At 42.7% G+C, this 19,397-nt stretch overlaps 1 protein-coding gene across 4 annotated transcripts in view; it reads right to left on the bottom strand.

Moving 5' to 3' along the window:
• Positions 1–19,397, bottom strand: part of ADCY8 (adenylate cyclase 8) — a 226,972-nt gene that overhangs the window by 33,668 nt on the left and 173,907 nt on the right. For 3 of the 4 annotated variants that reach the window (XM_043880380.1, XM_043880381.1, XM_043880383.1), the window contains 3 exons: positions 17,261–17,462; positions 15,152–15,241; positions 2,292–2,464 (listed from right to left, as the gene is read on the bottom strand). In XM_043880380.1, the coding sequence (XP_043736315.1) occupies positions 2,292–2,464; positions 15,152–15,241; positions 17,261–17,462 (465 nt within the window). The remainder of the gene's footprint in view (positions 1–2,291; positions 2,465–15,151; positions 15,242–17,260; positions 17,463–19,397) is intronic. The other variant, XM_043880382.1, reaches the window with a different exon arrangement.

The raw sequence follows: 19,397 nt of genomic DNA, 5'->3' as shown, positions 1-19,397 counted from the left end.
AGGCAGCCCCACAATTGAGTACAATTACTTCACTTCGCTGATGAGTAACCTGAGGTCCAGAGGTGGGAAGGGACTTTCTAATGCAGCAGAGTCTGGACCTGACGCCAGAGCCCTGGTTTGCTCCATTAATACTTTTTAAATTTCCTTTGAGTGAGTAGGTTTTAGGTAATTTTTATTTTTACCACAAAAATGGCCTTCCTTGTTCATATATATTTTTGCCCTCTTTTGTGCTGATTTCTGCTTGGCCATGGGAGGTCTGTTGCCACTAACCATTTAATCTAATTTGAAACTATTTTGACTTTCTTTGAACCCTGGGCATTTGGTGAGAGATTCTTCATCTTGATGTGAGAGACTTGTATCCAGTGTTTACAAAGATGGGCTTTTGAGCCAGAAAGACCCGAGTTTGAATCCAGATCTGTCATCTATTGGCCATGTGCATCCAGGTAATTGTTGAACCTCTCTGAGCCTGTGTTCCTCAGATTGTTGCCATGAAGGTTAAATAAGGTAATGGGTATAAAGCAGATGTTGTATTTGCATAACAGGCACAAATTAGTACCTAGAAATTATAAGGAACCTTTACAAACCTAGTAAGAAAAAGGCAAACCACCTAATAGAAAACCAGGCAAAAGATATGACCTGGAAGTTTACCGAAAATGGCCAATAAACAATAACAAGCTGCACAAATTTATTCATGATGAAGGAACTACTAATGAAAATAATGAGATAAAATTCTCACTAAGGAACTGAATAAGAATTACAGAGACCACTGCTTGTAAGAGATAAACCATTCCAAACTTGTTGGAGAGCCATTTGGCAAGATCTTAAAAAGTTGAAAATGCAGATACCCTCTATTCCAGTAAGTGTGTTTTGAGATCTAAACCCAAAGAGATATTTTCAATGGTGATCATGAAGTATCAATAACGTTTCAATAGGTTAAAGGATAAATATATCTTGGTATGTTCTATCTAAAATGAGCTAAATCTGTAGATATGAACCTATACGAATTTAAAAAATACAATATTACATGATAGCATAAGAATTTTATAAACAATTTAAAATATAGATACAACTAAATATATACTGGGTTAGCCAAGAAGTTAGTTCTGATTTTTTCAGTTTATAGAAAAATCAGAATGAACTTTTTGGCCTACCCAATATAAAACACATGGATGGGAAGGATACACATTAAATGCACCAGAAGTTGACTCTTGGGAGGAGGATAAAAGAACAATGCTGGGGAAGGGAACTTCAACAATATCTGAAAGACTTTATCCTTTTAAAAATGCAGAAGTAAACATGACTAATTGTATGCATTGTTTATTTCCAGGAGCTGTATCATATATGTTCCCATTATTAGTCTCAGGCACATTTTCTGGGGCTTCTAGGACTGTCTTGACCGCCTCTATTTCTCAGACTTTGGCCACGTGTTCTGGTCTCAGCGAAACTTCTGTTTTTTCCACCTCCCGAGGCCAATCAGCCTCCTGTTCGGTGTCTGGCTCCTTCCATCGCTTCCAGCCCCCGTGGAGCTCCACAAGGCAGGTGTGGGGTCTGGTTTCCCCAAGGGCTGTAGAAATGGCTGGAGTACATCACCAGGAAGTACATCCAGAATATGAACTGAGACTAATGGGAGAAACGAGAGGGAAGGAACCAACAGATTCCATCCCTCCTGTCTGAGACATTTTCCCTACCTCTTCACCTACCCAGAGAGACTTCGAGACATCCTCCAAAGCCCCAGCTTCACGATTCATCTGGGCAGCATAACATGGCTTGTATTTCCCTTCCATCCTTTCCTTCTTCACTTCCTTTCCCCTCACTTTTGCCGTCCTGGGTTTGGATTAGCACTTCATGCTTGCCTCGGGCTCTGTTCTCTAAGGAATTTAGGCTAAGATTTTTGTTGTTGTTGTATTTTTCCATATTTCAAAATAACACAATGTAAGGAGTTTAGCAACTGCTCGATGCACAGGTCTGCTATTATTAACAGCGCTGCAGCAAAGTGACAATCAGACCTCACAAATCTTGGAGCTATTACAGTTGAAGGAATTATAAATTATTACATTTAGGGAGACTTGAGCTATGGTTTAGTCCAAACTTTAATCCATGAATTAATCTGTAGTGAATATACATGATAAAATAGAAAACTAGGAATTTTGCCTAAACTTGTCATCCAGAGTGCGTGAGAAATAAGTCAATATTCAATCAGTCTCTAAGTTTCTCTGCCTTAATCATTTTCCCAATGGTTTCATTTCCCACTAGACGCTGAGCTCTTTTTGAGCACAGTGGTGGGCACTTACTCTCCACTGTGGCTCAGGCTGTCGTAGCGCAGAAAGAGGCCTGCATAGATGGTCTCGGTCAGCAGGGCATAGATGGCAATCATGATGAGGAGCACGGCCAGCTTAAGCACAGAGTTGAGTCGGAGGAAAACCGCACAGGTCACCATGGCCAACACCCCCGTGAAGATGAAGTACTGGAAACAGAGAAGGGAGCTGGTCAGATTCAACAGGAATGTGGGCTGGTCACTCTCCTAGTCATAGATTCCAGGAGGTCGCTTTATACGGCTGTTTGCTGAGCATCTCCATTTGGAGGTCTCAGGCCATCCTCAAATTCAACAGGTCTCAAGTTGAACTCATCATTTCCTTACCACTGAGAGAGTCAATTTCCAGGTAGGTTGATAAGAAGTCCAGAGTCCCCGAGGAGGAAAAATGGGTCTGGAGCTCTCAAAGAGGAGGTAGGGGTCTGGGGTTCTCAAGGAGGAGAAAAGGACAAATGTTTTTTTCTTTAAACCCAGAGCTGAGGATTACACAACAAAACAGCTCATCTTGCTCAAGGATATGTTTTCCCTTAAACTCTGTACCAATGATTATATGACAACAATGTACCGTGCATGAGGACATGTTTCTCCTTAACAAGAATCTTCTGACTAATCTTGTTATCTATCTTAAGATGTATATTGTGGGAGTGGGTCTGGTAGTGGTGGTATAGTTACTAAGTCCTGTCCGACTCTTGTGACCCCATGGACTGTAGCCTGCCAGGCTCCTCTGTCCATGGGACTCTAGGCAAGAACTAGGAGTGGGTTGCCATTTCCTTCTCCAGGGGATCTTCCTGAATCAGGAATTGAACCCAGGTCTCCTGAATTGCAGGCAGATTCTTTACCAACTGAGCTACAAAGGCAGCTCTAAAGTGAAAGTTGCTCAGTTGTGTCCAACTCTTTGTGACCCCACAGACTATACAGTCCATGGAATTCTCCAGGCCAGAATAATGGAGTGGGTAGTCTTTTCCTTCTCCAGGGGGTCTTCCCAACCCAGGGATTGAACCCAGGCTCCCACATAGCAGGCAGATTCTTTACCAGCTGAGCCACAAGGGCAGCTCCATGGGTCTGGTAAGACCTTTCTATTGTTAGTTCTAATCTTATTAATTTAAGATGTATGTTGTGGGAGTGAGTCTGGTAAGACCCTGCTATTGTTAGTTCTAACCTTGTTAATTTAAGGTGTATGTTGTGGGAGTGGGTCTGGTAAAAGTATATAAGGCCTTGCTAAGACTAACGAGTGGGGGTACTTGCCATACTCCTTCTGATGTCTATGTCAGGAAATTTCTCTGTCCCTTTCTCGCTTTAATAAAACTCTGCTACACAAAAGCTCTTGGGTGATCAAGGCTGGTCCCTGGTCCCGAAGCTAAATCTTCCTTGGAGTCACGAATCCAACATCATTCACCATAAGCTATCACCACCTCCCCCAAAGTCTCTTTCCAATTCTTGGCAGAACCATTGGCACCATTTCTCAAGCCAGAAACCTTAGTCTCATCTTTGTTGCTTTTCTTTCCCCCCATATTCCACAGTCTGGTCATCCTAAGTTTGTAGATTCTATTTCCTCAATAAATCTCACATCCATCCACCTTTCTCCTTCTATCCTATTTCTGTTTTAGTTCTCACCTAGTTTTGGAATAGTTTTCTGGCAGCTGTTTGCTTCCAGTTCCCAATCCCTACTGAATATACACTCGTTTTTTTTTTTTTTTGGCCACACCACGTGGCATGTGGGATCTTAGTTCACCAACAGGGATTGAACCTGTGGTCCCCACAGTGGAATCTTGGAGTCTTAATCCCTAAACCACAAGGGAAGTCTCTGAATACACACTGTTATTTTCCAGCCGGTATTTCTGAAACTCAGATCTAACCATGTCACTCCTTAACTTGAAGTCTTTCCATGGCTCTCTAGTCTCTCAAATTAGAATCTCTTTCCTGCATGGCAAAATTCTCAAGACTGTCATATATCAGATCCCCTTTCACTTCCCAAATCCCGACACATGTTCCAGCCTCACTATGAACTGGCCGTCTCCCACTAGCTGTTTCCCTGCTCGCTTGTTCCTCCAGGGTTTTACTTCTCCAGTGTCCTGTTTCCCTCAGGTCTCATGCGGGTGGCCAAGCCTTACTCTTCTCATAGCATTAGCTCAGGTGTCCTCTCCTCCGAGAAACTTCCCTGCAAATCCTCCAGGTGGATACGGCCTCATTCCTCCACGGCATCCTTCCTGGACTAGCATGATACCTGCCAGCTCGTATTAGACGTAGCTGTGCAATAGGCCAGCTGGGAACCAATCACGGGCGGCAATGTTACAGTGACCCCCAGGTGTCAGTCTGCCCAGGTAGATCTCAGCCTTCTGCAGGAAGATCCTCAGCCCATTTCCCTTACAGAAGGACCCACTATGTCATTTTGGTTGAAAGGTTAGGATTCTGAGTATCCAGTAGGAAAAAAGAATAAAACTTGCATTATCAAAGACCCACTTGATGGTGGTACTTTGATTTTTATACACATGGTCTTCCCTTGTGATTTTTCAAAGCAGCTGGTCAAGATGGGATTCCTAATTTCCATTTTACAGGTGAAGAAACTGAGGTTCATAGAGCTGAAGTAAAATTTTCAAGTCCTCATAATTAGAAAATGATACCGAGGACACGTGGATACAACCTGTGCTTGTGACTGTTAACTCTAGTGGGCATACTGGGCTTAATAATTTCTAAAAACCATTCCAGCCTTGTTATGCATGGCTCTTTCCAATAACTAGTTGTCCTCTCTCTCCTGGGATATCAAGAGACAATTTCTGTATGGGTAGAGGAGACAGGTAAGAAATACTGGAAATCTCTGAGCAACGACTGAAGGAGTCCCACGTCTTGACAAAGTGTTGAGGAGAGCAATATTCTGTTTGCTTGAGACAAGCATTTTATAAACTAAACAGTGAAGTTTTTCCCTACAATTGTAGTCTGGGGACCTGCTGGACACCAAGAATTGTTCCAGGCTGGAAGGCACCATCCTAATGTCAGGACATTGTCACAATGCATCATCTTCCTCCTAGAGAAGGAGGAAGAAGAATTTTACACAATGGTAACCTAAAGGGACTTGCGCATCTGCTGACAGGGTAGTATATACTGGAGTGTCTGTACCCATTTGATTGCTGTCAAAATCCCATGGCATTATGAAGTCACAGAACAAGAAGGAGAGAGAGCAGAGAGTTTTCAAAGAGAGGATCCAAACTTCCCAAATCACATGAAAGCGAACATTTAGCAATTACGAGTCTAGGTACAAGCACACAGTGAAGGGTACACAGTCCAGCGACAGTGGCTTCCCTGTCTCTTCCTGACCTCGGACTCCTCTCATGGTCCAGGAATGAGGCTGTCATGAACCCGGGGTCAGCACGGGTGCTGGGTGGGGACGACTGATCTGACTCTCCCAGCTGTTCCCTGGACCGCATCAGGTAGGGGAAAGGAACATTTCACACGTGTCTGATGCTCTGGGACAGTCCGACTGTGTTGGGCTTGTCTGAGCTCCATGGTTTCCATGGTTGACGTCCCGCTCCTCCCAATACTAGAGGAAGAATGATGAGTATTTTTTAGCTCCTCATAAATTGTTAACTTAGATCTGTTGAGACTGTATTTAAATTCCACAAGCAGATATGCTGTTTGTGTCTGACTTGGGTTGAGGATGGACTCTTCTGGTTATTTCCTAGAAGGGACTGCAGCCCCGGTCAATATTTTAACCTCATAATAATTCACAGGAAGACATAATCTCTGTTAATGATGTTCACAAACGATGACTCACAGTGTAGTATGAAATAAAACCTAACCAATGAGCAGGCAGATAGCTAGTTCTTAGGGAAAGAATTTGATATTTTCTATACTTTAAAAAAAATATATAAGAATTATGCTTCTTTTGATGATGCTTATTGGTCAATTCAATGTAGTCACCTTAAGGAACTATGTGTTTATCTTGATCCTGCTTCTTTGATGACTGAGCTCAGATCCCTGTAAATAATCTTCAGAGTCCGGTTTTGAAAAATGCCCCCCCAAAATGCAATTTTTCTATATTTGATTCCTAAACAATGATGTCCAACCAGATTCTGTCTCCCACATTACAGGTGAATTCTTTACCGTTTGAGCCACCAGGGAAGCCCAAGAATACTGGAGTGGGTAGCTCATCCCTTCTCCAGGGGATCTTTCCAAACCAGGAATTGAACTGAGTTTGCTCGCATTGCAGGCAGATTCTTTACTAGCTGAGCTACCAGGGAAGCCCTTTCACTTTCACTTTTCAAACAACAATGTCCAGCCAGATTACACAACTTGGTGACTTTCAAAAGTTAAATTTGTTCCCAGAGGATAACGATTTGATATTGCTGGACATACCTAGGAAGTATATGCTGTCAGCAAAGAACAGTTAGCAAAGAGGAACGCAGGGGTGCTGTTGGAGTGAGCGTATCCTCTCCAAGGCCACTCTCTTGGCTGGGGCAACACGTGGAGGTCTAGGAGGAACTGGCTTCCTGAAAATGATCCAAGTCAAGGTGGTTGCCACTTTGTAAATAATTGATAGGAGACTGATATTGCAATGAAAGTGTGGCCCACTCAAATTTTTAATCACATGCTATATATGTGATTATGCAGATAATCTCATGTTTAGAGCATGAAGCCTTGCACCTTTTTTTTTTTAAAGTCATTTTATTTATTTATGACTGTGCTGGTTCTTCGTAGTTGGGCAGGCTTTTTTTTTTTTTTCTAGTTGAGGTGAATGGGGGCTTCTCTCTATTTGTGGAGCTTGGGCTTCTCTTGTTGGGGAGCATGGGCTTTACGGTGTGTGGGCTTCAGTAGCTGTGACTCCAGGGCTCTGGAGCACAGGCTCCTTAGCTATGGCACACAGGCTTAGCTGCTCTGCCATACGTGGGATCTTCCCAGACCAGGGATCAAACCCATGTCTCCTGCATTGGTAGACAGACTGTTTACCACCGAGCCACCAGTGAAGCCCTGGCTTAAAAAAAAAAAAAAAAAATTGTTATATTCTTATTTCCCTCCTTAAATACAAATCTCTACTTTGGCAGATACTATTTACTCAATTATCAAAGCTTTAAAGAAAGAGGAGAAAAGGAACTAATATTTAGTGAGTGTTTTAGGTGTATTATCTCTATTTGTCACCCAAACAATCTTAAAGATAGCTATTGTTAATAATTCCATTAAACAGATGAGGAAACTGAGGCTCAAAGAGGTTAGGTGATTCCCCCAAGGCTAAATGGCTAGTCAATGGCAGAAAAAGAGTGCTTGCTCATTCTGTGTCACCTCACAGCTTCTATCATTCAAATCTATCCTATTTTCCATGCACAATTAATGTCTTTAAACATTTGGAATCCAAGCTTCAGTGAGATGGGACTTGGTTTTTGGATCACATTGTGTTATTACAGCTTTTGGCTCTTTGTGGGGAAAGGCAATTCCAAAAATTAATTATCATTTGGGAAAAAACAAAATGATCTCCACTATGTATTTAGCCATAACATAAATTGGCTCAGTGTAGAAGAAAAATGAGCTTATATAATATCCCTCTGTTCAACTAGAAAAAGTTCTGAAATTACAATGGTGCTATTTGACACTTATTTTTTGTTTGAAGTTTTTGGTGGGCTTGTCACTGTGAAAGTCTGGAGAATCTAATTTTATCCTGAATGCCAGTTGGAGATTTTAGACTGCAGTGAATACATTTTCCTCCAAAATTACTCAAGGCTCTGATCCCTACCTGAGAAGTTAACCAGAGAAATGAAGGCAAGAGTTTAAGAAAATACCAATTTTTACAGTCACTTTTGGAATTTAAAATATCTGCTTATTTGCTTGAGGAATTCCACGGACAGAGGAGCCTGGCAGGCTACAGTCCACGGGATCGTGAAGAGTCGGACATGACTGAGCGACTACCATGAACTATTTGCTTTATTGTCACTCTTCTGTTTCTGTTCCTCTCTTTTTGCTCCTTCTTGGTTTTTCTCCCTTTTGTCTTCCTCTTTTAACTCCCACCCCCTTTCATCCCTCATCTTCATCATCATGATCAACTGATGTTTAATGAGCATTTATTATGCACCAGAAACTGTAGTAAGTGTATACATGCATTCTCTCAATCTAAGTCTCATGATAACACTGTGAGGTAGGCACAGCTGTTATCCTAGTGTGGAAATGAGGCTCAAAGAGCTTAAGTAAGTTGCTCAAGACCACAGCTGCAAGTTCAGCCAAAATGTTCTGACTACAGGTTTTCAAGACTCTTAATTCTCTTCCCCTTTCTCTCTGTTTCCTCTTTTGCACTTAAGTTTTAAAATAGTTTTCTTCAGTTATGATTCACCTACAGTGAACTGCATGTATCTATTGCATATACTTTGCTAAGTTTAAGTATTTGTATAGATCCACAAAACCATCACAATTACGAAAATGAACACTAGCATGAGTTTCAGTGTATCCCTTTAGGATTCTCTCCTCCCATGTTCCTCCCTCTCCTCCAGAGGCAACCACCTATTTCTTTCTATTATGTATCAACTTATCAATACATTTTCTAGAGTTTTAGATCAGTAGGACCATACAAATGCATACTTTTGCTTTGTTTTGCTTATTTCTATCAGCATACCGATCTTGGGATTCATCCATGTTATTGCACATATATCCAGAGATCATCTCTCTCTACCGATGGGTAGTAGTCCCCTGGATGGTTATTCTACAGTTTCTTAGTTTCTTTATCCTCTTGACTATTTAGGGACAATTGGGTTATTTTTAGTTTTTATCTATTACAAAGAAGGCTGATATGAACATTCTTTTCCAATACAGAAATATAACTGTATTTTCTACTATAAAATATTTTACAAGAAGTTTATTAAGCAACAGAGTGGTTGACTTGAAGGGAAAGCATTCTAGGATTCATTTCTTTTAGAATAATTTATCCTTTTTCAAAGATTTATTGCCCTATATGTTTACTTCATTATCTGATTGGATTTCTTTTCATTTTTTGTAACACAAAATAATAAACATTTTGATCTTTATAAAAAGGAGAAATGTCTTCTTAGACTTTTGGTGTTACTTTTCTTTTCTTTTTTTTGCCACACTGCATGGCATGTGGAATCTTAGTTCCCTTACCAGGGATCGAAACCCAGCCCCCTGCATTGAAAGGGCAGGGTCTCAACCATGACCACCAGGAAGCCCCATCTTCCTTTAAGATTATTTTTAAGGAAGAACTAGAGCAACAACATATAATCTAGGGGTAATTACTGAACACTACTGAAGCAAAGCTCATCTGATTGCTCTACTTAATGTCCCATGAATTATGGTATTTTTCAGACTGTGGGAAAAGACACTATTCCCAGCCCAATGTGAGAGCCAGGCACTAATCCTTTCAGATGTTTTTTTTCTGGAGCATCACTGTTTCCTCATATGCATGCACTGATCAGACCTTCTGCAGATCTCTGAGTCTTCTCTCTCAGAAACTCTTCTCTCTGGCAGTATGTCCTACAAACTCTAGCCACCTTGGTCCCCCCAGATTCTCAGTTTTATCTCCTCAAATCAGGAAGTTGCACTGAGTTCCATGTGCATTCTTCCAACCGGAGCCAGTCTGAAACACTCTTAATGCAAGATACAGCCCAGGCAATCATAGGGTTCACTTAATTTGCTTCCTGTCTTTCAGGGATTGCTCTCCTTCAGTACCTGATGCCCAGTGTCTTGAAAACTATTGTTTCAGATATTTTGTTTGTTTTTAGCTATTTCAGGTAGGAAGGCAATTTTATCTCTACTGTTCCACTTGAAATTTATCTTTTTAAAGAAAAATTATTACATTGTGGATTCTGTCCTGTGCTGTGCCCTTAAGGTAATGTTGACTATTGAATACAATATTGTCTTTTCTCCTTAAAGCAATTTAGAAGCTTGAAGAGTTGGAAGAAATGTTCTAGCTACATGAATTATAGAAATGATGGAGTGTGAGTATGAAGATGATGCCTTAAGGACACGTGAGATTGGCAGGAAGCACATGCTAGTAAAGTAATACTCAAAATTCTCCAAGCCAGGCTTCAACAGTATGTGAACTGTGAACTTCCAGATGTTCAAGCTGGATTTAGAAAAGGCAGAGGAACCAGAAATCAAATTGCCAACATCTGTTGGATCAACGCAAAAGCAAGAGAGTTCCAGAAAAACATCTACTTCTGCTTTATTGACTATGCCTAAGCCCTTTTGACTGTGTGGATCACAACAAACTCTGAAAAATTCTTAAAGAGATGGGAATACCAGATCACCTGGCCTGCCTCTTGAGAAATCTATATGCAGGTCAGGAAGCAACAGTTAGAACTGGATATGGAACAACAGACTGGTTCCAAATCAGGAAAGAAGTCCATCAAGGATGTATATTGTCACCCTGCTTATTTAACTTATGTGCAGTGTACATCATGAGAAACGCTGGGCTGGAGGAAGAACAAGCTGGAATCAAGATTGCTGGGAGAAATATCAATAACCTCAGAAATGCAAACAACACCACCCTTATGGCAGAAAGCAAAGAAGAGCTAAAGAACCTCTTGATGAAAGTGAAAGAGCAGAGTGAAAAAGCTGGCTTAAAACTCAGAAAACTCAGAAAAAGCTGGCTTAAAACTTAGAAAACTAAGATCATGGCATCTGGTCCCATCACTTCATGGCAAATAGATGGCGAAAACAGTGACAGATTTTATTTTTTCAGGCTCCAAAATCACTGCAGATGGTGATTGCAGCCATGAAATTAAAAGACGCATGCTCCTTGGAAGAAAAGTTATGACCAACCAAGACAGCAGAGACATTATTTTGCTGACAAAAGTCCGTCTAGTCAAAGCTATGGTTTTCTCAGTAGTCATGTATGGATGTAAGAGTTGGACTAAAAAGAAAGCTGACTGCAATTCTTTCAAAGAATTGATGCTTTTGAACTGTGGTGTTGGAGAAGACTCTTGAGAGTCCCTTGGATAGCAAGGAGATCAAACCAATCAATCCTAAAGGAAATCAACCCTGAGATATTCACTGGAAGGACGGATTCTAAACCTGAAATTCCAATACTTTGTCTACCTGATGGGAAGAGATGACTCATTGGAAATGACTCTGATGCAGGGAAAGATTGAGGGTGGGAGGAGAAGGGGACGACAGAGGATGAGATGGTTGGATGGCATCACAGACTCAATGGACATGAGTCTGAGTAAACTCTGGGAGTTGGTGATGGACAGGGAGGCCTAGTGTGCTGCTGTCCATGGGGTCTCAAAGAGTTGGACAGAACTGAGCGACTGAACTGAATCTGAAGGGGTTGGGTACACTTGGAAGAGGTTTGAAGGCTGGGTAGAACCTGAATTCATGAAAGAGAAATGGGAGAAAGTCCCAGGATGCAAAGACACCAATGATGATTGATGCCTGTAGGGAAAACTGGTTCTCAGGGACCCTTTAAAACCATAGCATACTCTGTTCTTGCAAGTATAGCTGACTGGTCAATGACTATTCCAATCTGCTAGAGCATATTTAAAGGGGTTTGATTGTAAAATGAAAATCTTCCCATTTAATCTCCTGAGAACCATATTCTGGAGTTTGAGATGATGAGAATGGTTTGTGTGTGTGACTGTCATTCGCTTTACAAACTTATGGCTCTTTGCTCTCCTAGACTACTTCTCGAATCATAACTGGAACATGACTTTCTTCATGATCATTTCCTATATCCTCACTCTTTTTTTTTTTTCTCTAGTAATTGGCAAGCTACAGTTCAGAAATAAACTTTACTTTATACCATATATGATGACAGGCTTTTATGTTTATGCCACATCATACAGCTTAATTACCTGCTTCTGGACTGAGAACTGTTCCCCATGGGGGAGGTAGACAGGTCCAGTATACAGATGAGGAAACCAAGGCTCAGAGAGAGAAAGTGATTTGCTTGGGGATACACACTTGTGAGTGATGGGAGGTGGCTGTGCAAATTAAGCCTTTTAGAAGGTTTGAATGTCTGATTCCTTCTACTTTGGTAGATAAATCCTTGGGTAGAGAAACATTGCCAGATATATCAAGATGGCAAATGGTGGGTTTAACCAGGTTGCTGTAGTAGCTGATGATGGAAAGAGTCCAGGTGCTCACATTTTAGGCCAGTGGGATTCCTGCACCTGAGGAGATGTCAGAATTTGGCAAACTTTGCCTGGCAAGGGCCAGATAGCAAATCTTTTTGACTTAGTTGCCACTACTCAACTCTACCATTATATTATAAAAGCAGCCATAAAGACATTGCTAACAAATGGGTGTGTCTGTGGCCCAGTAAAACTATTTACAAAACAGGTGGCAAGTGGAATTGGGCCTGTGGTCATAGTTTGCTGGCCCCTGGGCAAGATGATCCTCTGTCTTGGGAGGAAAATTTTAATATTAAAATTGATTCATTTATTTTATCTCATTTTTTAACATTTCTATTTTATGAATATGTTTCAAAATGTACATGACACTTTAGTACAATGGTGCCTGTGTGCATGCTAAGTTGCTTCAGTCACATCTGACTCTTCGTGACCCATGGACTATACATAACCCACCAGTCTCCTCTGTCCATGGGATTCTCCAGGCAAGAATACTGGAGTGGGTTGTCAAGCCCGCCTTCAAGAGATCTTCCTGACTCAGGGACTGAACCTGCATCTTTTACTTCTCCTGCTTTGGCAGGTGGGTTCTTTACCACTAGCACCACCTGGGAAGCCCAGGACATTGGTATATATTACAGATAAGTATATTTTTATGGTGCAAGTTCAAAACCTTTTAACTTAGTAAATGAATCACAGCTGACATTTAATCAGCAGATACTTTGTGGCAGGTGTTTCTCTAACACTTTCCATGGATTAATTCACTTAATCCTCACAACTACCCATGAGGAAGGTATTGTTTCCGTCTTCATTTTGCAGAGAAGGAAACAGAGGCACAGAGATGAACTTATGTGATCCAAAAGCTTACCCACCACTTTTTAGGCCTGGGAAATCCATGAGTGCTGTGGTCCTGAGTTTGGGAGTTCAAGTTTGAGGCAAGGGGTATATACACAGCATTGAATCAGAGGCCCAGATTAATACTTAAACACCAGCTTCAAGTCAGATCACATGTTAGAAGCTCGACGTTTGCCAACTCATTTAGGTAGGCACCATGAGAACCTGATATTCTGTAACTCCACAATCACTGTGCAAAGAAGGTATTATTTTTCCCACTTTACAGATGAGGAAGCTGAGGTTCAGAAAGAGTTTGAACTGATTCAAGATTCCACTGCTAGCAAGTAAAGGGGTTCAGTTAGGAGTGAAATCCAGCTCTTGCCTAACTCTAAATATCTGATTCTTGGCCAACTTACTGCCCCTTGGACACTCTTCATGCTCTCCAAATAAAGGTGTTCTCAGGGGACTGGTGTCCCACAGACTCTACAAAATCGGAGATCACTCCTTTCTTGGTGGGAGGAAGTTCCAGAGCACATGGTCTGCCCCACACAGCTGTGAAACCAGAGCTAGTCCCATCCTGCCCAGAACTTCCTTAGGAAGAGCCTTGTTCTTCCCTAGGGATGGAGCCTGAATTCAGAAGTGTGAGCTCATGAATAAGCCAGATGTTGTTTGAACTGCAGCAGTAAGTCTTGATAACTGAATGAAGAAAGGAAACACAGAAAGAAGGAAGAATGAAAAGAAGTGAGAAAAAAGGTGGGTCAGGCAGGAGTAGCAGTGAGCAAGCTACTTTCTGAACCTCCATTTCATTAGGTACAACATGGAGATGGTAGTAGCATCCTCCACATATCTTGAAGATTTAATGATTTTGTACATATCCAGTAGATGCTCTATTACCTGAGGTCAGACGTGAGGCTTTCTGTCCTTTTCAGAACACCTGGACCAATTCTGGGGCTGAGGTCAGATAACAGAGCGCCTTTCCCCCACCACATACTGGAAGAGGTCTCAGAGAACAAAAGTCTACCCAAGGTCGTCAAGGTTGGCTGCTGTCTGCTGGGACATCCCAACTGTCTTCCCTCCAGACCTAGAGTTTATATCCCAGTATGTAAAGGTCTGGGTCATGGCTTAACAGAGCCAAAGATTGTCCTTTGCTTGACCCTTAGGTTGACCCCAAGACCCAGGGCCAGGCTAGTCCCTGTGAGGGGCCAGGAGATGGTCAGGCTTATACTACAATGGTAAGTGGCCTGCTGGGACACCGCCTGAGTCTGCGATGCTCTGGGCACTTTCTGTACCACTTTAATTTATATTTATTTACTTATCTTTTTTTTTTTTTCGGTCGCACTGCTCAGCATATGAGATCTTAGTTCCCCAGCCAGGGATTGAACCTGTGTCCCCTGCAGTGGAAGTGTGGAGTCTTAACCACTGGACTCTCAAGGAAGTCCCACTTTGATTTATGTTTGGTTGTTGTTTTCTGCATTTGTGATCTACTAGCTTCCTTCCTTCCTTCTATCTCCCCTTCCTTCTATCCATCCTTCCTTCCATCCTTTCCTTTTCCAATGCAGCAAACTCTGAGCCACAGCTCTGCGCTATGCCCTATACTGGAGACAAGTACATTCTGCTCTAGGGTTTTAAGAGGAGTTGGGGGGAAATGAGAGGGAAGGGGAGGCAAAGGAAAGAAGAGTGTGGACAGAGGAAGAAGTGAAGAAGAAAGAAGAGGAGGAGGAAGAATAGAACAGAAATGGTAGAGAGGCAGAAGAGATCAGGAAAGAGACAGAAGAGAAGCAGCAGATACAAGGAGAGAAGGGAGGTCAGAAAAGGGGAAGAAGAAGAAAAGAAGGAGGCAGAGGCAGAGGAGGGCAGGCAGGCCCCTGGAGAGCTAGCCAGTCCTGCCGATTCGGAGCTGATGAAGATGCCTAAGCCCCAGTCTCACCGAGGGGAGCTCGTGAATAAATACCTCTGGGTAGGAGCAGATATCTGTAAACACAGCTGAGGAATTGAAAGTCAGGTTCTTCAAGGGTATCGACTTGTCAAAATCACACCACAGCTGCGGATTAAGAAAAAAAAAAACAACAAAAAACAAAACAAAACAAAACAAAAAACACAGGAACAACAAAGTCAGTGCGAGCTGGAGACGGAGTCCTGTGCTATTGCTGCGGGGCTTCGGCAAACAACTGTGGCAGACCGGGCCCTCAAGGGGCTGGATTTCAGAATGCAAGCCCGCTGGGATCTTCTGTTTCATTTTAAAGAAAGGACTGGCTCAGAAAAAAAATTCACAAGCTAGTCACGAAACTAGGGTTAGACTGCTCCACCAGCCCCATCATGGAGGGTCGCTGGAGTGTGCCTGTGGGGCATGGAAGAGAGAACCAGGTGGGGAACACTCACAGCCTGTCTCCACATGAACAGCTGGGGGGACTCAAGGGACCCACAGGGCATGCTTTCCAGAGGGACTCTTAGCATTGGGGTGGTGGGCATTTCCTAGACTAGAAGTTGCTGCAGGAGATCTTTTAGCACTCATAAGAGAATAGCTACCACTGGCTGAATGCGTAGGCTGTGGCAGACACTTTGCACAAAACAGGTGTCACAACCCTCTTGTGATGTAGCCACTACTTTTATCCCCATTTTACAACTGGAAAATATGAAACTCTGAGAAGAAAAGTAACTTGTCCAGGGTCACCGAGCTGGTAAGTGGTGGAGGTGAGATTTGAACACAGGTCTATCTGACTCCAAAGCCTCTGAACTTCCTCCCACAACACTGTGGGACAGTTAGCCCCAGTGGCAACCCTGACCTACAGTCACTGGGATGCCCCAGAAACATCTGATTCATCGAGAGTTGAGATCCTGGCTACAGCTCTGCAGTCCATGATCAATGACTAAGGACTTCTGGTTTTAATTGCCGTCATCTATAAAATGTTCATTAGATGAGGAATTTAATTAGACTATGATTCCCCTTTTCTTTGTCCCATAGTCTCTTTACAACCAGGCCAACCACAGAGCTTGAGCAACGTGGACACTAGGTAATTATTGGTCCAGTGTGAACAATGGATTTCAGGCAGTGTAAATCTCTGACTTACGGGCTGACAATTGTCCAACAGTTGGGCTCCCTGAACACTTGGAGACCCTCCCTCAGGCCCAAAGGACACAATGATGGCTTTGGCCACAAGATGATGCCTTAATTAGTCTCCTTCAATTTTCAAAGCCTGGAATCAGATAAATCTCTCCTAAACATCTAGGTTCCTAAACCATGAACAACACAAGACTATTGGGATAGACACAGAAAATGCCTATAACTACCACGTTACCATTCTAGAGAGAATATGAATTCACTGAAGCATGGATCACCAAGTTAAAGACAGTGATAAATATGGCAGTTGGAGATTCATCTGAGTTCGATGTGTCACATCCGGTATGAACTGTTAGAATGTCATAGGCAAGATGCTCAACCTTCCTGAAAGGCAGCTTCCACATCTGTTAGGTGGGAACGATAATACCTACCTGTGGCACACAGTAGGTGCTCAATAAATGACAGCTACTTATTTCCATTCTCCCCGCTTCCCCTCCCAGAGATACAGTTGGGCTAACGAGAATGAGCGTGAGTCATGGAGTCAGACAGACCTTATTAGCAAGTTATTTCATGTCTCTGAGCCTCAGTTTCCTCAGCCGTAAAGTGGGGATAAAGAGACTTACCTCACGGGGTTTATGCGAGAACTAAATACGGAGAGCACAGACAGCTCCTCCCTCAGAGCATGGCACACAGCAGGTGGAAACTTAATGAGGAATAACTCTTGTTTACGACTTTAATTGACTGGCCACTGAAGTACAGAAACCTAAGGGCACTTGCAGTGCCTCTAGAGCAAATAACCTCCACCACCGTTTTCCACCAGTAAAATGCACGGTTCTGACAGTATAGCCACATCTTCTTTCTCTAACCCTGAACTTGGGGTTTGACCAGATACATGAAGGCTTTAATAATTAGTTCCAAGGAAGGCAATGCCAGAGGCTGCAGGTTCTATAAACTCTTCATTCCTGACTACACACTAGACACCAAAGGACTTGCAATGCTTACGATATTTAGGATGGCGCCCAGGAAATTAATCAAGATGGATGCAAAGATGATGACGTTCCTGGCCAAATAGGTCTCATTAATCCAACAGCAGGTCTTCCGGAGGACCAGGGGCAAACACTTGTAATCCTCCGCTGTAGTGATGAGGACCAGAGCCGAGTGCAGCATGATCAGGATGGAAAACTGGATGGCCATGGGCATCACCCTGCGAGAAACACAGAATGTTGGGTCGCGTGGCATTAATGGTGGGATCCCCCTTCACTGTGCAACCCTGACAATCATGTTCACAATCACCTTTCCCTTCTCCTTGTACCCAATAATTCCTCTAAAGCTCTGTTTGCCCAGGAAAGGGGCTATTAACAAGATACTTTTCAAAAATTACATCCATCCCTATAAAATATTCTCTTGAGAAACTTGGCAATGAACATCAAATATTGGGCTTGGTCTATTGCTTCTGCCCATTTTTTCCCACTTATTTCATCATTCCTCTTTCTTACTTGGCAGCTGCTGCCAAGGCAACACACCACTGGAATTTTATCTGAGTACTCTGGCTGTGGCAGAGCTCCATATGCCCTTTCCCCCTCAAGGTGGGTGTTAGGAAACACTTACCCCCATGACTGCTCCCATACTGAGAACTGAACGTGGCACCTCTCTATGTGGCTCAGTTTGGTTAGTGATTATCACAGTTTGCAGAGGCTACACTATGTGCTGTGTGGGAGGTGGGTACCAGTTCAGTTCAGTTCAGTTCAGTTGCTCAGTCGTGTCCGACTCTTTTCGACCCCATGAATTGCAGCACACCAGGCCTCCCTGTCCATCACCAACTCCCAGAGTTTACTCAAACTCATGCCCATCGAGTCGGTGATGCCATCCAGCCATCTCATCCTCTGTCTTCCCTTTCTCCTCCTGCCCCCAATCCCTCCTAGCATCAGGGTCTTTTCCAATGAGGTGGGTATATATGACTCATATTTGCCTAAGGCTTCAACATCACTCCCAGTTACACATCTGGAGCTTCAGCGCTATGTCCCATGGTAGCTCCTGCCTATTGGGCACCTCTGTTGGGTGTCAGGTGGTGATCTAAAACCCCATCTCTGGAGGCATCTGCTTCCTCTCCTTATCAGCCAACTTATCACCAGGATTCTCCTTGGGGATTTATCCTTTGTTCTCTCTACTCTGCCCAGCCATTTGGGTCCTCTGCTGGCACCTCAAGTTTCCCTACCTCTGTTTTAGCCAGTGAACTGTTGCCTGTTACATGGTGTCTTGAGGGACGTGGTAGGAGGTTTCGCATCTGTTCCTTCCTCCATAAAATGAAGTTCATTCATTTGGCTTTAATATTTTGGCTGGAACTCAATAAATGTACATTGAGTGAAGTTGAACCCACCTTCTTTTTTTTTTTGGCCACACCATGCGACATGTAGAACTTCCCCAGCCAGGGATTGAACTCGTGCCCCCGCTGGTGGAAGCACAGTGTCTTAACCACTAGACCACCAGGGAAATTCCTGAACCCATCTTCTGCTGGCGCTACCACTTCTTACTGTCTTGTCTAGATTTTCTTATTTCTTATGACTAACACTAGCGTAAGTACCATATTGAGCTCTTGATTATGTCCTTAGGCACATGCTGAGCACTTTATATCAACGCGTAATATCTCATTTCCATTCCTCAGAACAAACCTAAGAGGTCTTTTGATCTCTTTTTCACATGAAGAGTTAAGGCTCAGAGAGCACCAACTCCCCAGGAGTTACTGAGTTGGTAAGTATTAGAGTTAGGACTGAAAGTCCACTCTGCTTCACCACTTTGCTAAGCCCAGCCATTTTGGTGAGTAATGTAGGTCCCATGATTGCAGTAATCTTTTTTGTTTCTGTGGTTTCATTGTGATCTTTATTCATTCAACAAGCTTTCTTCCTAGGGTACCCTTCTTCAGGGGTACCAAGATGAAAGACACATTTTGCCCATCTTCTAGGAGATCATAATCTAGAGGGGAATATGGATATGCAAATGATGAACTATTACATACTGTGCTGTGATAGAGAAAAGGTAATCAACAAACATGATTTAAAAAAATAAGAAAGGAAATCAAGGAAGACTTCCCAGAAGGGGTGACATTCAGGTTAGGCCTTGGAGATTGAAGAGTAGGATTTTA

This window comes from Cervus elaphus, chromosome 21 (assembly GCF_910594005.1).
Source record: "Cervus elaphus chromosome 21, mCerEla1.1, whole genome shotgun sequence".
Taxonomy (NCBI): domain Eukaryota; kingdom Metazoa; phylum Chordata; class Mammalia; order Artiodactyla; family Cervidae; genus Cervus; species Cervus elaphus.
The sequence above is the reverse complement of the archived record's forward strand: the minus strand, read 5'-3'. Positions and strand labels throughout refer to the sequence as shown.